This window comes from Triturus cristatus, chromosome 1_2 (assembly GCF_964204655.1).
Source record: "Triturus cristatus chromosome 1_2, aTriCri1.1, whole genome shotgun sequence".
NCBI classification, from domain to species: Eukaryota; Metazoa; Chordata; class Amphibia; order Caudata; family Salamandridae; genus Triturus; species Triturus cristatus.
The window spans coordinates 921,809,482-921,828,439 of NC_140580.1; the positions used below are offsets into that span (position 1 = coordinate 921,809,482).

Below are 18,958 nucleotides of genomic sequence, written 5' to 3' on the forward strand. Positions count from 1 at the left end.
CATGAGGATCTCTGACCTCACCAGACCATTGTCCTTGTGAACTTAATGGGTCCTGGCAGCAGCACATTAACCACCAAAGGAACATTCCCATCTTTTTAATATTAAGGATCCTGCCTGGTGGGCTACAAGACCTTCTCTGAGGTTGGCTTAACAATACTAAAAAGGTACTCAACTGCCAAATGGGTTTATTTTGCCATGCAGAGTTGGCAGTTTTAACGCTGGCCAACGGCCAGGCCTAGAGTTACATGTTCACCTTTGTCACTGTAGTGGTGCACAATTACGTACTGCAATCCACTAGAGACATTCAACTTACTGGCCCTGGGTAGATAAGTTAACTAAGTCAACCAGGTATTAGTCAATCATACAAATACTTGGGGGGAGGTGTGGGAACACATGGGCTGGGGTCTGGACAACAAGGTACAGTGCCTTAGAGTCAAAACACAAGCACCTAGGTCATCAAATGCTGGGAGCAACAGGTGTGGGTGAAACTGCAAATATTCACTCTCTACACAGTAAGTGCAAATGTAAAGGAAGATGGCATTCTCAAAGCATGAGGTGCAATGCAGTGAATCTCAGTTCACAATGAAGCTAATAGGTTCTACACCATCTGCACCAGTATTGTTGAATTTTCAAACATGGGGGGGGGGGGCAGACAAGCATTCGCAAGAACTGTGGCATAACTTTATATGGAAGACTGTATGTCTTTCTTGCAGAGTTTGAAGAACTTGTATCTTAATAAACAATCAGTGGGGAGTATAGGGGATGACCAAAGTCTATTCTTCTGAGGCAATAGGTCACATTAGGGTAAACTTTGCATTTTAGAATACAAGTACAATAAAGTAAAAAAATAAAATAAACAGGTGGACCAGTAGGATGCAGAAGTAAACAATGCCAGACATAACACCAGGACAAAGTGGGCAGTAACTCTACTGTACATGTAGAACAGCTCCACTAATCAGTCAAGTCATGACAATGTACGCAGTTGACATTAAGAGATCTACTTTAATATTCTGCACTCTGATTAATCCTCTGAATACAGTTATTTGTTGTTTTCTATAACATATGTTTAGGCTTTCCTCTTTTCAGTTTCTATTTTTGGCAAATTCTGGTGAGGTTTTTTTCGGTGTTTTCAAGTGATTTTAATACCTTAAAAACAGTTATCAGTGGTTACACATTTTCACTCCACTAAAAACTACAGAAAAAGTGTTTTTCTGGTGTTTATGGAACGTTTTGCTTTTATTATTGCTTGCTTTCTGTACTGATAGCACATGGTATATAGACAGTGCACGTATAGTGTGTATGAGGTCCAAATAGATTTTTGCAAATTAAACTTATTGTAGTACACCATACAATACTTCTTCAGTGAGTCTTTGGTCATGTGCGCTCGCTCTTTCTTTCTTTCCATGTGAACTTCTGTGAAAAGGTCCTCTCAACATTGGCACTTGGGACGGGCAACGTCAAAACAGCCAGTACACAATTTGTTAACTCTGGCCACTGACATTTATTTCCATGACAATACTGGTGCACTTGAAGATTGCGATTCTATGGGCAGGTTCTGCAACATTTGAGTTGAGCTGGGCGCTTATGCCCTCAGAGTCATTGAGGCGGTCAAAAATGAAGCAGCACTTTTGAAACTACGGAGGAAATTCCCCTTTACTGAAGGGATCTAGAACTTGTACAGAGTACCACAGTGAGGTTTCATTGACTTCAAATGCCATTGGTGGTGAAGGGACATTTCTATGCATCATTGAAAGCCATTTCTCATACATTGTAAAATAAACGTTCCTGGATTGCTCTTCAACATTGCTTTGCTTACTAAGTGGCAAGCACTCTAACATGGAACATGTTGCAGTGCCAAAGTCACTAAATGTGTTGCCCAGCTTACTCTCAAGGAGATGTTTCACATCTACACCAATTATGCGGAACACTTGGCAGACAAGGGTTTTTTCAGACTATAGTTTTTTTTTTTTTTTTATTATGTCCACTACAGCAGTTATGTATTCCTGTAAAAATCTAAGAATGCAGTAGAGTGTATTTTTTTTCACATCACTATCAATATGCGACCAAAGATCCTCACATTTCTTGCCTTTGGCATCATCACTCAGCAAAAATTCTCTAATTGGTTGCCACATGGTGATATAGCAGTCATAGCCCCTTGGACTGAATACTCTCAGCTAAGGAACACAGTTGGGATGACTCTTTCTTAGATGCCACACAAAGCACAAAATAATATATTTTTGCGTTTTAGTTCCTGTGCATAAGAAAACAGTGCACCAGAATGGACTAAAAAGTCAATAGCATCCCTCATTAACTCTGAAGATTGTAAAGATGCTTTCAGCATACCATCTAACAAGTGACAGGGAATCACTTCAGCTCAGGTATCAATTTTGACAGGTCATCACACAACTTTTTCATATACGTAGCTGAATCATTGCAATACAAACAATATCACTCCAATCTTTGTTGAACTTGGTAAGAACCTTTTTTGCAGAGCATTCCAAGTGACCCAGAGTTCCATGTTTTCCAAAAGTCTGGTGTCCTGTTTTCCCCACTATCCCAGATGCTTGGTGATAGCGCTCTTTTTAAATATACTTGTCACTATACCTTCCATTGACTGTTTAAAGACTGAGGCATTGGCAATTCACGAACTATCAATACTGACCCATTAGAAACTAGGGGCTGATGTAAGGGTTTTTACCCATTCTCTGTGGGTAAATGTGATAACACATATTAGGAAAGATTCTTATGAAACCAGCCATTTTACCCATCAGTGAAAGAATCAAACGCAGCCAAAATATCAAATATGATTTGGCTATTTCCTGATTCTCTACAGTTTATAAATTAATTAAACCGGACCTAAACATGTTTCTAGACCCTGCATCTTTAGACCAAAGACCACAAAACTGAAAAAAGCAAAAGGAAGAAGAAAGAATATGCTACTTACCAGTATGCATCTGTTCTTGGCATGTAGAGCTGCAGATCTACACACTTTTGCATAGATCACCATCTGGTGTTGGGCCCGGATGTTTGCAGTTTGTTTTTCCTCTTGGAAAGTCTTTGGAAGTCACGAGGTCGGTGACTCCTCCCTTGGATCGTATTGCGCATGGGCTTCGGCTCCATCCTCAGATTGTTTTTCGCCAACAGGGAAAGATGGAGCCTAGTAATAACAGTGAAGAAACCCATGTGTGTTGTATCTAAATAAGATAGACTGGAACAGATACAGGTAGCCGGGGAAGCGGGTGGGTGTGTGTAAATCTGCAGCTCTACATGCCAAGAACAGATGCATACTGGTAAGTAGCATATTCCGGTCGAGGCATATGAGCTGCAGATTACACACTTTTGTATAGACTATATAGCAGTTCCCAACCTTAGCGGCGACCATCGGTATCTGTTGCAGTGGTTTGAAATAGTGTTTTAAGAACAGCCTGGCCCACACTAGCTTGTTGCTTGGTTTGCACATCTACACAGTAATGTTTAGTGAAAGTGTGCAGTGTTGACCATGTAGCTGCTTTGCAGATATCATCTAATGGGATGTTTCCTAGAAAAGCCATAGAAGCCCCCATCTTTCGTGTAGAATGGGCTTTAGGGGGGGAACGGATAGCGTTCGTTTTGCCTTGTGGTAGCAAATCTGGATGCATTTTACAATCCACCTAGCTATCCCTGATTTTGAGATGGGGTTGCACTTGTGTGGTGGAGAGAAAGACAAACATTTGTTTGATCTTTCTGAAAGGTTGTGTTCTTTAGATATAGTAAAGTAAGGCTCGTTTGACATCTAGCGTGTGTAGAGCCCTTTCTGCAACAGTTTGAGGTTGCGAGCAAAATACCGGTAATTCTACAGATTGGTTTAGATGAAAAGGGGAAATGACTTTAGGTAGAAATTTTGGGTTGGTACGGAGAACAACCTTGTTCTGGTGCATTTGGAGAAAAGGTTCTTGTATGGTAAGTGATTGTATCTCACTGACCCTACTAAGGGAAGTGATGGCTACAAGAAAAGCTGTTTTCCATGTGAGAAATTGCAGTTCGCATTTATGCAAAGGTTCGAAGGGCGGTCCCATTAGCCTTGTGAGAACTATATTTAAGTTCCACACAGGTGAGGGTGGTACTCTGGGGGGAATTATTCATTTTAGGTCTTCCATGAAGGCTTTAATGGCAGGCACTCTGAAAAGTGATAGGTTCTGCCTGTTTTGTAGGTAAGCGGCAATTGCTACGAGGTGTAGCCGAATAGAGGTATATGCTAGGTTACACATTTGTAGATGGAGTAAGTAGCATATGATGTGTTGTAGAGACACGTCTAGAGGATTGATTGTGTTATGGCAATAAACAACAAATCTTTTCCACTTGGCAGCGTAGCAGGCTCTAGTGGTAGGGCGTCTAGCTTCTCTGATGACGTTCATACAGTCAGGGGGAAGGTTTAGATATCCGAATTCTAGGATTTCAGGAGCCAGATCGCAAGGTTGAGCTGAGCTGGGTCCGGGTGCCTGATCGCTCCATGGTTCTGGGTTAGGAGTCATGGTGAGAGGTGTAGCTTTTGGTGTGGTACTACCGAGAGTTCCAGCAGCGTGGTGTACCACGGTTGTCTGGCCCATGTTGGAGGTACTAGGATTAGTGTGAGGGAATGTTGTAGCTTTCGCACCACTAATGGAATTAGTGAGAGAGGTGGAAAAGCGTACGCAAATTTGTCTGACCAGTTCATCCATATCGCATTGCCTTTGGACAATGGGTGTGGGTATCTGGCGGCGAAGCTTGGGCATTTTTGGTTTTAGTGGGTGGCGAAGAGGTCTATCTGCGGATGCCCCCACATTTGAAAGAACGGGTGAAGAACCTGCGGGTGAAGTTCCCACTCGTGGATCTGCTGCGTCTGTCTGCTGAGCAGATCTGCCATGGTGCTTTGGACTCCTGGTACATGCTGGGCTAGGAGAAAGATTTTGTGTGGAATTGCCCATCTCCATATGCTCTGTGCTAGTTGAGAGAGCTGTGGAGAGTGTGTGCCGCCTTGATTTTGAATGTAATACATGGCCGTCATGTTGTCTGTGCGAACGAGGACTGCCTTGCCTAAAATCTGTCTTTGAAAGGATTTTAGGGCTAGAAAGATTGCTAGTAACTCCAGATGGTTGATATGGAGTAACTTTTGTTGCGGCGTCCATGTGCCCTGCACTGTGAGGTGTAATAGATGAGCTCCCCAGCCGGAGAGCGATGCGTCTGTTAGCATTATTTGTGGAACCGGGTCCAGGAACGGTCGACCTTTGGAAAGGTTTGTGGTGTTCCACCACTGCAGAGAGCGATGGGTGCGACCGTCTACCAACACCAGACCTGTCAGTTGCCCCTGGGCCTGGTTCCATTGGCGTGCTAAGCACTCTTGGAGTGGACGCATCTGGAGCCTTGCGTGGGGCACTATGAAAATGCAAGAGGCCATCATCCCTATCAGTTGCATAAACACCCTTGCTGGAAGGGAGTGTTGAAGTAGGAGTCTGACGCAAAGCCTGAATGCTTGCAGTCCTGGCCGGATTGGGGTAGGCTATGGCTTTTGAGGTGTCTATGGTGGCACCGAGGTATTGCTTTAGGTGGGATGGTGTTAGCTGGGACTTTTGGTGGTTCACCGTGAAGCCTAGTTGGTGAAGTAGTTGGATTGTAGAGGCGGTGTGGTGTACACATTGGTTGTAGTACGTGGCTTTTATCAGCCAGTCGTCCAAATATGGGAAGACGTGAATGTGCTGTCTTCTGAGGTGTGCCGCCACTACCGCTAGGCACTTGGTGAATACCCTTGGTGCTGTTGTGACCCCGAATGGGAGCACCTTGAACTGGTAGTGTTGTCCGTCCACTACAAATCTTAGGTACTTTCTGTGAGCATGGTGTACTGGAATGTGGAAGTATGCGTCTTTCAAGTCCAGTGTGGTGAGGAAGTCGTTCTGGGAGAGGAGCGGAAGCACCTGCTGAAGCGTTACCTTGTGAAAATGGTCTGAATGTATGTATGTGTTTAGGGGCCGGAGATCTAGAATAGGTCCTAGAGTCTCGTCCCTTTTTGGTATTAGAAAATATAGGGAGTAGACCCCTAAATTTTGCTGATTGGCGGGAACTTGTTCTATTGCCTGTTTTTGTAGGAGGGAGATTACCTCCTGTTTTAGTAATGTGGAATGTTCTTGTGACATTGGGCGTTGCCTGGGTGGAATGTTTGGGGAGGTAGATGTTAACTCTAGGCAGTACCCTAAGCGAATAATTTGTGTCACCCATTTGTCTGATGTGATGGACTCCCAGACATGAAGGAAATTTAGTCTGCCCCCGACCGGAGTGGGATGGTCTGGAGGGAGCGGGGAAAGTCATTGGGTAGGCGGTGTGGCAGAGCGGGCGGTATTTGTTTTGCCTCTGCCTTTATTGTTATTGCCCCTATAGCCGCCTCTTTGGTAACCCCTTGTGAAGGTGGACTGAGTGGGGGATTTGTAGGAAGTGGACGCGCTATCTGAGGAGTAGCCTCTAGACGTACTCCGAAAGGAAGAGCGGCGAAAGGAGCGCCTAGGAGGGTGTGACTGCAGGGCTCCCATAGATTTCGTCGTATCAGTGTCCTTCATTTTCTCGAGGGCCTCATCTACCTTTGGGCCGAATAGGTGTTCTTGGTCAAAGGGATGATTTAGGATGGAGGCCTGTACCTCAGGTTTGAAACCGGATATTCTCAGCCAAGCATGGCGACGGAGGAGGACACTAGTGTTAATGGCCCTGGAGGCTGTATCTGCTGCATCTAAGGCACAGCGTATGGAGGTGTTAGTTATTGTCTTACCCACTTGAATTAATTCATTGACCCTATTTTTGTATCTTTCCAGGAGGTGGTGCATTATGGTTTCTAATTCATCATAATGCGCCCTATCGTATCTGGCCAATAGCGCTTGGGTGTTGGCGATACGCCATATATTGGCTGCCTGTGACGCAGTGCGCTTTCCTGACGCGTCCAGTAGCTTTGACTCTTTGTCAGGTGGTGGTGCTTCGCCTGACGCCTGAGAATTTGACCTCTTCCGTGCAGTGGAAACCACTAGGGAATCTAGTGGCGCTGGCCATTTGATATAGGCAGGATCTGTGGGGGCAGCTTTGTACTTTTTTCTATGCGTGGGTTAATGACCCTGGCCCTGACTTGGTTCTTAAAAACCTCTGGCGCATGTTTTACCACCCCCTTGAGCATAGGTAGTATGGAGGTAGACCTATGTGCGGTATCAAAGGCGTCGAGGAGGAAATCCTCTTCGGTGTGCTGCTGTCCCGGATCTTCAACGTCGTCTCCGAAGATGTCGACTGGAACGGAGGTCGAGGGGTGCGCCATGTTTCGTCTGGCTCTTCGGTCCCGAATAATCTTTTTCGATCTGAAAGACTTACAGGCCGGACAGTCTCGAGCCTCGTGTTCAGGGGAGAGGCAGAGGTTGCACACCTAATGAAGAAAGGTGTGGGGGAATTTGGACCCACATCGAGGGCACTTCTTGAATGGAGTTCTTTCCATCAGCCGGAGCTTGGGTAGGCCCGAAGGCCGCCGTCGACGACTGGAACCGAAGATTTGTCGATGAGAAGGTGATTGAGGAGATCGCGATTGAAACAATACCGCGATGTGAGTGAGGATTCCGCTTCGATCGTCGAACTGGAAATGTTCGGAACCGGAGCGCGAAGATTACATCCGAGCCCGATGGCGGAAAAAAACAATCTGAGGATGGAGCCGAAGCCCATGCGCAATACGATCCAAGGGAGGAGTCACCGACCTCGTGACTTCCAAAGACTTTCCAAGAGGAAAAACAAACTGCAAACATCCGGGCCCAACACCAGATGGCGATCTATGCAAAAGTGTGTAATCTGCACCTCATATGCCTCGAAACAATATATTAGTGGCATCCCTAAACATCAAAACTCAAGCAGAATAATGTTAATCTAGTCTTTCTTACTGCTAGCTTGTATAACAAAAGTTACATTGAATTGGCCCCTTCAGGAAGAATACAAATGACTTTCACTCTTTTTTTCCTTTCTTTGAATGGAATTTAATTTGTGGTTGTGCAGGTGTTTTTTCAGTGTTTATATGTTTTCACTGGTGAGGGCTATTTCTCTTTCAGTGGGGTTTTATCAGTTATTATAGGTTTAAACCCAACAGCCTACATATGTTAAATAGCCTGTAGGTCACAGACTTGTCACTGTGCGTATAGGGCAGTATGACATAATTGGAGTCCAGAATCTTAAAGTGCGGTGGAAGGCAATGTAGAATTCTGTGAAAGATAGTTAGCTTTTGGCTCCGTATTGCGAGGTGTGTCTGTTAGTCTTAAAAAAAAAACTGTAATTTGAAGAAGTTCTACACCTTGACAACTTCTTAACACCTTCGGTCTAAGTTCTGGTTGCAAGAGACTTATTGTGGGCTTACCAAGAACTTCTGGGGTCTTACGAGCCACACATTACTTAGCATCAGTTGACTTTAGTATCACATAAGTTAGTTTCTTATTTTGTTGCTTTCCTTGTCCATCTTAGGCTTGTACTTCCTCTGAAGCATAGCTCCTTTACTATCCCATGATAGGCTGAATTCTGTCCTTCCACTATTCAATTTTCGGGAACTACATTTCTTTCTTATTTTTGGTTAGCACTCCATCTGAGTAGATGCTTTTTCCAGCTCCCTCCCACCCCCACCCTATTAAAAAAAACACCACCGTGCTCTGCTTGCTCTCTCTCGTGGCTGCTCCCTCTCCTGTGTACTTCTCCCCTCACATTCTCCCTCACCACACTCCGTGTTGCTGCCTCTCTTGTGTGCCAATCCTTCCATGCCAATTGCTGCAGTCTCTCTCGTGTGAATCTTCCCAGTGATGCTCTCTCCATCTTGCCTGCAACAACTCCCTATTGCTTTGCTCAATCCACTCCACCATTCATATTTAAAAAATATTTTTGGGGGAAAGCCAGGTAGCAAACTGCTGCCGGCTCTAAACAAAAGTGCTTTTGTGCACTTAGATTTCCTTTTTTTTTTTTTTTTTTACTGACGTATCTAAAGTAGTCCCCTGCCATGTTAGTTCGGGAAAAAAAAAAAAAGAGAATAGTGCCTGCTTAACCCTGTAGGTGCGTGTATGTGTGATGATGCATGCACATGTCCACAGAATGATGCAGATGGCAACAGTAGCCACATCATAAAGCCTTTTTTTTTGCCGATACTAAAGTACACCATCAAAAAGCACTGGCAAAAAAGTGATACCTGTTGGCTTTGCAGTGCTTGTTTTAGGATTTGCTCGTGTACTGAAAAAAAAAAATTAAAAAAAAAAAAAAATCAATGAATGTTCTAAATTATCGAGCTCATCTTGTTTATGCAGAAAACATGCCAAATAAGAATATTTCAAACTATAAATATGCTGCATAATTGTGAGCCAAAAATTTTACTTTGGACAAACTATTATAGACAGAACTGTCTATTCTGGCATATCAATGCAAACTTAGGTAAGTGACTTGTGTAAAGATCTGTTTTTGGGACCTAATACTGATGTGAAAGGCAAGTGAGAATGGATAACAGAAGCTACTGACAGAGGGACAATTGGTTGGACAAGGTCTGGCTCAGATTAAATACCTGCTGAGCCACCTCAAAATCTGAATAATGTACGTACCTGTTTTATCTGAGTTGCACAGGATAGTCTCTTTCTCGCGTCCGCCGGCACTGTGTCGCATCCAGACAGACATGACAAAGGGCTCCTTTAGGTTTGTCGTCACCACCCCCTGGGGGACTTTCACTGCCTGTGTCCCATTAAACTCAAACACCTGGTCGCTGTCATGGCCGTTATCAGTTGGCAGGCCCACAGTCCAATTGGCAGTACTGCTTGGTTGAGGGAGCAACTCTGCGGTTTCAGAGGACGCACCTGCAATGAACAGACATTAAAGGAGGAAGGAAACAAGAAATGTTAGAGGAAAACAAACACTTTATTGAAAAAACGGTCTATTCTACTGTTGCTGTCTAACACACTTTCTGACCAACAACGTAAGCGTGATTTTTTATAATTGCCTGAAATAAGTTAAAATGGCAGTTGAGACTTTCAAAACCACCTGCACTTTCTTTTGAATAAATTAAATGAATTCCCAATAGGGATTAGTGACCAGCACTGGACGATCACTGCCCTTTCATAGTCTCTTCATTGGTCTATGGAATATCTGAACGTTCCTTGCAATGCAAGCTTATGCCCTTAAATGTGGGACCACCTGACTAAACGAGAAAGCGATAGCTATTACTCCCATTGTTTTGTTCATTGCAGAGATGGTTGGGGTGTGGTTTAAACATTACATTTGCATTAACTGAAGGGGAACCCCTCTCTACCAAAAAGCGCATAAATTGCAGTCCCACCCAAGAACAAATAACAACAAAGTATGACTTTCATTGTTTTTGGCTTCAACTTCTTTAGGGGCTTGGTCTGCAATTGTCGACTTGTGTTGCAAGAAAGAGGGAGAATTCACTGGATCGAATGTCCTTTAGTCAAGACAACACAAGTCTTGTGAAAGCTGCATATGGACTTTAACTCCATTATCCTTGTGTACATACACTGCAACCAACGATTATGCTGGAGCCCTGAAGTTAGTCACATCCTCCCAAGCTCTCACTTCAAAAATGTGTTTCTCTATGTAAATAGGATGAAAAATTACACTATCCAGAGTATTGAATCAATTTCAATTTATTATTAAGATATGGCTCACCAAAGACATACACAATCAAACAATTTCATATAATACAGATGCATGGGTGTGAGTGTGTATTTGTGCCTCTATGGCCCCCACTCCCCTCCCTGGTAAAATTACCAGCAGCCACTGCATAACAGTAACATATGTTATTTGAAGATCTTAGAAAATGCAAAAGAGCAGTATGGAGGAGCGCTATATCAAATATGTTATGATGATTAATCCTGGAAACAGGCCCGGTCTTTAGTTCAAACCCGGAGTATGACAAGGACGTTTTCACTAGTTGTATTGACACAGTGAAGCTTGGCACGCTGATCAGTCCCACATCCTGCCTCGTCGGACTGCCCTTGTCAGCAGAGCCCACCTGAAACCTCCACTTCCACTTGTGATTAAAGGGGAGTTTAGTGTTCCCACGTCTTTCCTGTGTCATTGAAGTGTGCTTTTGTCGGACCATGGCTTCACCGACAAATGCATTTCCTTCCAACCCCCGCCACGACACTGGGTCCCTCAGGCCACGTGCTTCATACCTACGACCACAAAGCACATACCGTGTGTGTGAGGTAACCTGCTGCTGCCGTCAGTGGTTTACAACACTGCCTGCTCCATCATTTGTCCAGCGCGTGGGGCCGCCATATTTAAAATCCTTGCTTTGGAATCGCCTCACACAAAACCAATGGGGCCACCACTAACAGAGGGCCCCCTTCATTCTCATGCACAGAGCATCGTCTCTAGGCCTCCCGAGAGCGCCCCGTAAAAAGGGCTTTGTTTCATGTGAAACCAGATGGACGTCTTAAAGTTGGCCAAGGGCGCAGGCGCCTCCGATACACTGCCCTGGAACCTATTCTCGTGTTTATCAAAAGAGTCTGTATTCCCATAAGACCCAAATAATGTATGTACTGAGATTCATACTGCAGTACTGCTGGTTCCTTTAAACAGGCCACTGAAATTATGCGGCAGAAGAGGACCAAATTATGCAGATGGGTTTGCTAGATTATGTGGCAAGAAAAGGTAAATTATGAAGTTTAATCCGACACAGTTTGGGATATAATGTAATTATTTTTTCATTTTTACACGTTAATACTGTTTGGGTAAAGGGGTCACCTCATTAGCACCAGTTTAACAGCCAAATACAGCAATAACAAACTGAAAGGCGACCAGTCAACCTCAACTAAGGGCCTTCCACTGCTTTAACTTTTGATCTGTTTGAGTTAGAAGGAATATGCTACTTACCAGTATGCATCTGTTCTTGGCATGTAGAGCTGCAGACCCACACGCTAAGGATAAGATCGCCATCTGGTGTTGGGCTCGGATGATTGCAGGTTGTTGTTGTCTTCGGAAGAAGTCTTTGGTCACGAGATTGTTAACTCCTCCCCTGGACAACAGTGCTCATGGGCATCCACTCCATCCTCCGATTGTTTTTCGCCATGATGGGAAATGGAGTATGTAAGGAGTAAAGAGAAAGGATGTCCATGTGTAGTGTCTAATTAAGACAAAGCTGGAATGGATACAGGTCCCGGGGAGGCGGGTGGGCGTGTGTGGCTCTGCAGCTCTACATGCCAAGAACAGATGCATACTGGTAAGTAGCATATTCCATTCGAAGCATATGAGCTGCAGATCACACACTAAGGATAGACTATATAGCAGTGTCTCCCCTAGCGGTGGTCACCTGTATCAGTTGCAGCAGTTTGGAATAGCGTTTTTAGGACAGCTTGGCCTACTGAAGCTTGTTGTTTGGATTGCACATCAACACAGTAATTCTTAGTGAAGGTGTGTGTAGTAGACCATGTGACTGCTTTGCAAATGTCTTCTATGGGGATGTTCCCTCAGAATGCCATAGAGGCCCCTATTTTACGCGTGGAGTGCGCCCTAGGGGGAACGGTAAGAGTACGTTTAGCTTTTTGGTAACATATTTGGATACATTTGACTATCCATCTGGCGATACCCGATTTGGAAATAGGGTTGCCTTTATGTGGTGGAGCGAAAGCAACAAACAGTTGCTTGGTTTTCCGAAAAGGTTTGGTTCTGTCGATGTAATACAGCAAGGCTCTTTTAACATCTAAGGTATGAAGTGCCCTCTCGGCTACTGAGTCTGGATTAGGGAAAAAGACTGGCAGTTCCACTGACTGGTTTAGATGGAAAGGGGAAATGACTTTAGGGAGGAATTTTGGATTCGTCCTAAGAACCACTTTGTTCCGATGTAGTTGTAGGAAGGGTTCTTCGAGAGTTAAGGCTTGTATTTCACTTACTCTTCGCAGGGATGCGATTGCGATGAGGAAAGCCACTTTCCATGTTAGGAACTGCAGTTCGCATTTGTGCATTGGTTCAAATGGGGGACCCATGAGCCTTGTTAGAACAATATTAAGGTTCCACACCGGGGAAGGTGGTAACCTTGGAGGAATAATTCTTTTAAGACCCTCCATAAATGCTTTAATGGCTAGTACCTTAAAGAGGGACAGGTGTTGTCTATTTTGCAAATAGGCTGCTAATGCCGCTAGATGTAGACGTATAGAGGAATACGCCAAATTGCATCTTTGCAAGTGTAATAAATAGCAAATGATGTTTTGGATGGAAGCATCCAGTGGTTGTATGTCATTGTTAGCGCAGTAAATGGCAAATCGTTTCCATTTTGCAGCATAGCATGCCCTAGTAGTAGGTCTCCTGGCTTCTTTAATGATATTCATACAGTCTGGAGGAAGGTTGAGGTAGCCGAACTCTAAGACTTCAGGAGCCAGATTGCCAAGTTCAGTGTTTGAGGATCTGGGTGTCTGATTTCTCCATGGTTCTGGGTTAAGAGATCCGGGGAGAGATGCAGTTTTTGATGTGGAACTAGCGATAGTTCCAAAAGTGTGGTGAACCAGGGTTGACGTGCCCAAGTGGGAGCCACTAGGATGAGTGTCAGCGACTGTTGTTTCAGTTTGCGTACCACAAATGGAATGAGTGGGAGAGGCGGAAAAGCGTACGCAAATCTGCCTGACCAGTTCATCCATATTGCATTGCCCTTTGACCGTGGGAACCTGGCGGCGAAGGTTGGGCATTTTGCGTTTTCTTGTGTGACGAACAGGTCTATGTCTGGTTGTCCCCACTTTTGGAAGAATGGGAGTAGGACTTTGGGGTGTAGTTCCCATTCGTGTATCTGCTGTGTGTGGCGACTTTAGAGGTCGGCCACCTGGTTCTGAACCCCTGGGAGGTGTTCTGCTAGTAGGTAGATGTTTCGGGGAATTGTCCATCTCCAAATTTGTTGCGCCAGTTGGGACAGTTGTAGAGAATGTGTCCCTCCTTGTTTCTGTATGTAATACATTGTGGTCATGTTGTCCGTGCAGATGAGGACAGTTTTGTTTTGTAGATGCACTTGGAAGGATTTCAGTGCTAGGAACACCGCTAGAAGTTCTAGGTGATTGATGTGGAGCTGTTTTTGTTGAGTGGTCCACCTTCCCTGAGTGGTGTGTTGAAGGAGGTGGGCTCCCCACCCCGTGAGAGATGCGTCGGTGGTCAGCACAACTTGTGGAAGGGGCTCTAAGAACGGCCGCCCTTTGGACAGGTTGATGGTGTTCCACCACTTCAGCGAGCGAAGTGAGTGGCTGTCCACCAACACCAGATCGGTAAGTTGTCCGTGGGCCTGATTCCACTGTTGTGCTAGACATTCCTGTAAGGGACGCATTTGAAGGCGTGCGTAGGGTACTATGGAGATGCATGACGCCATCATGCCTAAGAGTTGCATGAACACTCTTGCGGGGAGAGAGTGTTGTGTTTGAACTTTTTTGATGAGACTTTGTATGTTGGCTATCCTGGCTATGCTGGGATAAGCTACGGCTTTGGCTGTGTCTATGGTGGCTCCCAGGTATTGTTGTACTTGGGAGGGTTGTAGTTGAGATTTGGGATAGTTGATGGGAAATCTCAAGTTGTGTAGGGTTTGAATAGTGCGGTGAGTGTGGAGAACGCATTTGTCTAGAGTATTGGCTTTTATGAGCCAATCGTCCAGATAGGGGGAAGACATGGATTTGTCTCCTGAGATATGCTGCCACAACTGCCAATCATTTGGTGAACACCCTGGGTGCAGTTGTTACTCCGAATGGGAGAACTGTAAACTGATCGTGCTGACCGTCTACCACGAATCGTAGATACTTCCTGTGAGCAGGATGCATAGGGATGTGAAAATATGCGTCCTTGAGGTCTAATGTGGCAAGGAAGTCTCCTTGTTGAAGTAATGGAAGGACCTGTTGGAGAGTGATCATGTGGAAATGATCCGATTGTATGTACTGGTTTAGTAGTCTGAGGTCCAGTATGGGTCTTAAGGTTTTGTGCTTTTTGGGAATGAGGAAGTATAGGGAATATACTCCTGTGCCCTGATGTTGTAGTGGAACAGGTTCTATTGCGTGTTTTTGAAGCAAAGACTGTATTTCTTGTTTGAGGAGCGTGAGGTGGTGAGACGTCATGGGACGGTGCCTGGGTGGTATGTTTGGGGGTGGGTTTATGAGTTTGAGGCAGTAGCCAGATTGGATAATTTGTCTTACCCACCTGTCTGTAGTGATGGTATTCCAGACAGGTAGGAACTGTTGAAGTCTGCCCCCGACCGGAGTGGAATGGTCTGGGGGGAGTGGTGGCAAGTCACTGTTTGGTGGCTGTAGAGGTGCGGGTGTTGTTGTTGTTGCCCCGTCCTCGGCCTTTAGTATTGTTTCCCCGATAACCTCCTCTAAAATATCCTCTGTTAGGGGATGTTTGACCTGATGCTTTGAAGGTGGAAGAATTGTCTGTTTCCACATTTTTGGAAGCTCCTCTATAAAAGGAGCGACGAAAGGAGCCTCTGGGTTGAGTAGACTGCAATGCTCCCATATATTTGGCAGTCTCATTATCTTTCTTCATTTTTTCGAGGGCAGTGTCTACTGCAGGGCCGAATAGTTGCTCCGGATTAAAGGGTTGAGCAAGAATAGTGGTTTGGACTTCCGGCTTGAAGCCGGAAATGCGCAGCCATGCGTGGCGTCTAAGCAATACGCTTGTGTTGACTGCCCTAGAGGCGGTGTCCGCTGCGTCTAATGCACATTTAATGGAGGCATTGGATATTAGTTTGCCCTCTTGGATGAGGTCAGTGGCCTGTGTTTTGAGTAGTTCAGGCAGGTGTTCCAAGAGATCCTCTAGTTGATCATAATGGGCTCTATCATAACGAGCCAATAGGGCTTGTGTATTTGCGATACGCCAGTGGTTAGCCGCTTGAGCGGCAACCCTTTTGCCGGAAGCCTCCAGGAGTTTAGACTCTTTGTCTGGGGGTGGCGTGTCTCCAGTTGTTTGGGAGTTCGCCCGTTTTCTGGCATTTGATACGACTAGTGAGTCTAGGGGGAGTTGTGCCTTGATGTATGCAGGATCTTGTGGCGCCGGTCTATATTTTTTTTCTATTCTGGGGTTGAGAACCCTGGCCCTGACAGGGTCTTTAAAAACCTCATTGGCATGCTTTATCACTCCCTTAATCATGGGTAGAATGTGGACTGTTTTCTGGGACGGCTCAAAAGTGTAGAGTAGAAAATCCTCCTCAGGAGTGTCGGTGTGCATGGTGACACCATGAAACGATGCTGCTCTGTTTATAAGCTGACCGAACCCTAAATGGTCATCAGGAGCGGAGGGTTTTGAGGGGTATGGAGTAGGGTCAGGCATATCAGGCATAGGGTAAGTCCAGTCATCTACTGGTGCTGTGTCCGAGAGTGTAAAGGGATCAGTAGGATCAGTGGGATAAGTAAAGAAATCTGGGTCTCCCCCTCCCCCTAAATCATCATCATCTTGTGGAGGTGGTGTGTGAGAAGGAGATGGTAGAGGTGAATGCGGTGGGGGTAGGGGGGATGGAATAGGAGGTAATGTAGGAGAGGAAGGACGCATGGGTGAAGTGGCACAGTCCTTCTTTGGAGGTGCTGGAGGAGGCGTTGTGTCCAGCTTCCTTTTCTTGTAGGGCACCGCTGTGACATGTCCAGTTTTCGGATTTATGTAAATCCGTTTTTGCTTTGGATCAGGCCGAAAGAGTTCCTCACTGTCCGAAGGCGGCTTTGGCGCTGACATTTTTGGTTCTTTATGGACTTGTTTTGGCACCGAGGATGTTTTGGGTGCCGAAGAACTTTTCGGTTCTGGTGGATTTTTCGTTGCCGAAGAACCTTTCGGTGCAGACGAGCCTTCCGGTGTTGGTGGAGACTTCGGCGCCGAAGAACGTTTCGGTGCCGGTGGAGATGTCGGTGCCGAGTGATGTTTCGGGGCCGATGGAGATTTCGGTCTCGGAGCCTGCTTTGTTGCCGAAGGTATTATAGGCACAATGACATGAGGTTTGCTCGAGCCCGGGCCACCTGCAGGCTTACTTTTCTTCGGAGCCGGGCCCGAGGGCGGGGCTTCTGAAGATGTTTTTGGATCGCGACTGGGCCCAGCTGGCAGAGTCTTGACCAATGTCTTTTTGGGTGGTGTTGGGGTAGGGGGGGCTGGTACTCACAGGTTGCCCTGGATCTGAATCGTCGGCCTTGGACACGATCTGGAGATCTTCGGAGTCATCGTCAGGGACATCCTGTGCAAAGATGTCTTCTGGTTCCGGAACCGGCTTGGCCATGATATGGCGTCGAGCTCTTCGGTCCCGGATAGTTTTCTTCGAACGAACGCGGCGCAGGCTGGACAGCTAGATTCGTTGTGGTCTGGTGAAAGGCACAAATTACAGACCTCGTTGTGAACGCTATGAGGGAACTTTGCTCCACAGTGTCCTTTCCATCAGCCGCGTCCGGAGTCGGTCCGATATGGTTTTCGATGTCGAGTTTTCAAATTTTGAGAGTTGTAGTGATTGCTATAAGTTTTCTGCTGGAGCGGAAAAAAGTTCATCCGAACCCAATGGCGGAAAAAAACAATCTGAGGATGGAGTGGATGCCCATGCGCACTGTTGTCCAGGGGAGAAGTCACCAATCTCGTGACCAAAGACTTCTTACGAAGACAACAACAACCTGCAATCATCCGAGCCCAACACCAGATGGCGATCTTATCCTTAGTGTGTGATCTGCAGCTCATATGCCTCGAACATATATTTCTCTTTAAATCTGCAGATTAGATGATTAAGTATGTGGCAAACCCATAATTATGCAGGAAATACCAAAGTCGCATAATAACATAACTTAAATGTTCCCTACTTTAAATCACAGATATTATTAGCCAATGTGTGGTGTTCAACTTACCGACCTTGCAAGAATAATAGGCTCAGTGTGCCTTGTTGGAAGCCCTACTCTTGACTTCCCTAATCACTGAATTTGTCGGTGATGAGTGTTCATCTCAGCCATAATGCTGGCTTACATATATAGCACAAATCGAGCTTTTAAGTAAAGGAGCACTGTACAAAGAAAAAATGGTCCATGCCGTGTAAAGGTGTGTGTGTGGGGGGGGGGCTGGGGAGGGGGATCGTGCCAAGCTGGTGAGAAAGCGGGACAGGCTCTCTTCTCGATCAGCCACACGGCCAATGGAGCAGGCATGGATTCACTGGTTCCTTATCAATGGCTGATAAGATGTTTCTTGTGACTAACACCACGTCCTAAACTCTGAAAATGAACCCAAAAAAGTTCAACTACTTATCAGCTGAGAAGTATCATTTTAGATTAATCCAATCTGCTTGTGATGGCTTTACTGAAAAATATTATTTTCATCACGGCCGTGACCCATAGCTTAAGAGAGTCCTTAACCAATAGAAATCGCTAATAAGATATTCATGTCAATGCAAATAATAGACCCACCATGAATGTGTGAAATGCTAATGTTAAGACTAGTGGTGTGCGCGCGCCACAGCGAGCCATGTGGTTTCAATTATCGCGCCCGTGTCACGGCACGATAATTGAAACCACTGTCTTTAGTTGTCCGTTGTTACCGTTGGTGTCAACATGCATCATGTGACGAACTATTGATTTTATAAAAAATGCACCGTCCTGTTGGCGCGCAATTCAAACATTTGAATAAGGCGGATGCCGAAACGCGTCAGGTTTGCTCCAAAATAAAGGAATATGGATGGAGAAAAACCCTCGAGAGTGCTTTTTTCTTGAAGGTATACAAACAAGAAAATTGAGTATATATATATACATATATATATACATATATATATACACATACACACACACACCTGCCCGACGTGACTCGCCACCTGTCTATGGGCGAAATAGACTCCAGTAACCTTGGTCGTTGTGTGGACATATATATATATATGCATATTTTTATATATTTACATGTACATAAATGCATATGAATGTGTGTGTGTGTGTGTGTATATATGGCGAACAAAGCAAAAGGAAAGGGAAGGAAAGGAAAGGAAAGACATGGCTTG

General features: G+C 45.3%; 1 protein-coding gene across 4 annotated transcripts in view; it reads right to left on the reverse strand.

Annotated features, from left to right (window-relative positions):
- Positions 1 to 18,958, reverse strand: part of CLSTN1 (calsyntenin 1) — a 442,723-nt gene that overhangs the window by 204,103 nt on the left and 219,662 nt on the right. For all 4 annotated transcript variants that reach the window (XM_085609788.1, XM_085609783.1, XM_085609779.1 and 1 more), the window contains one exon: positions 9,591 to 9,839. In XM_085609788.1, coding sequence (XP_085465914.1) covers positions 9,591 to 9,839 — 249 coding nt within the window. The remainder of the gene's footprint in view (positions 1 to 9,590; positions 9,840 to 18,958) is intronic.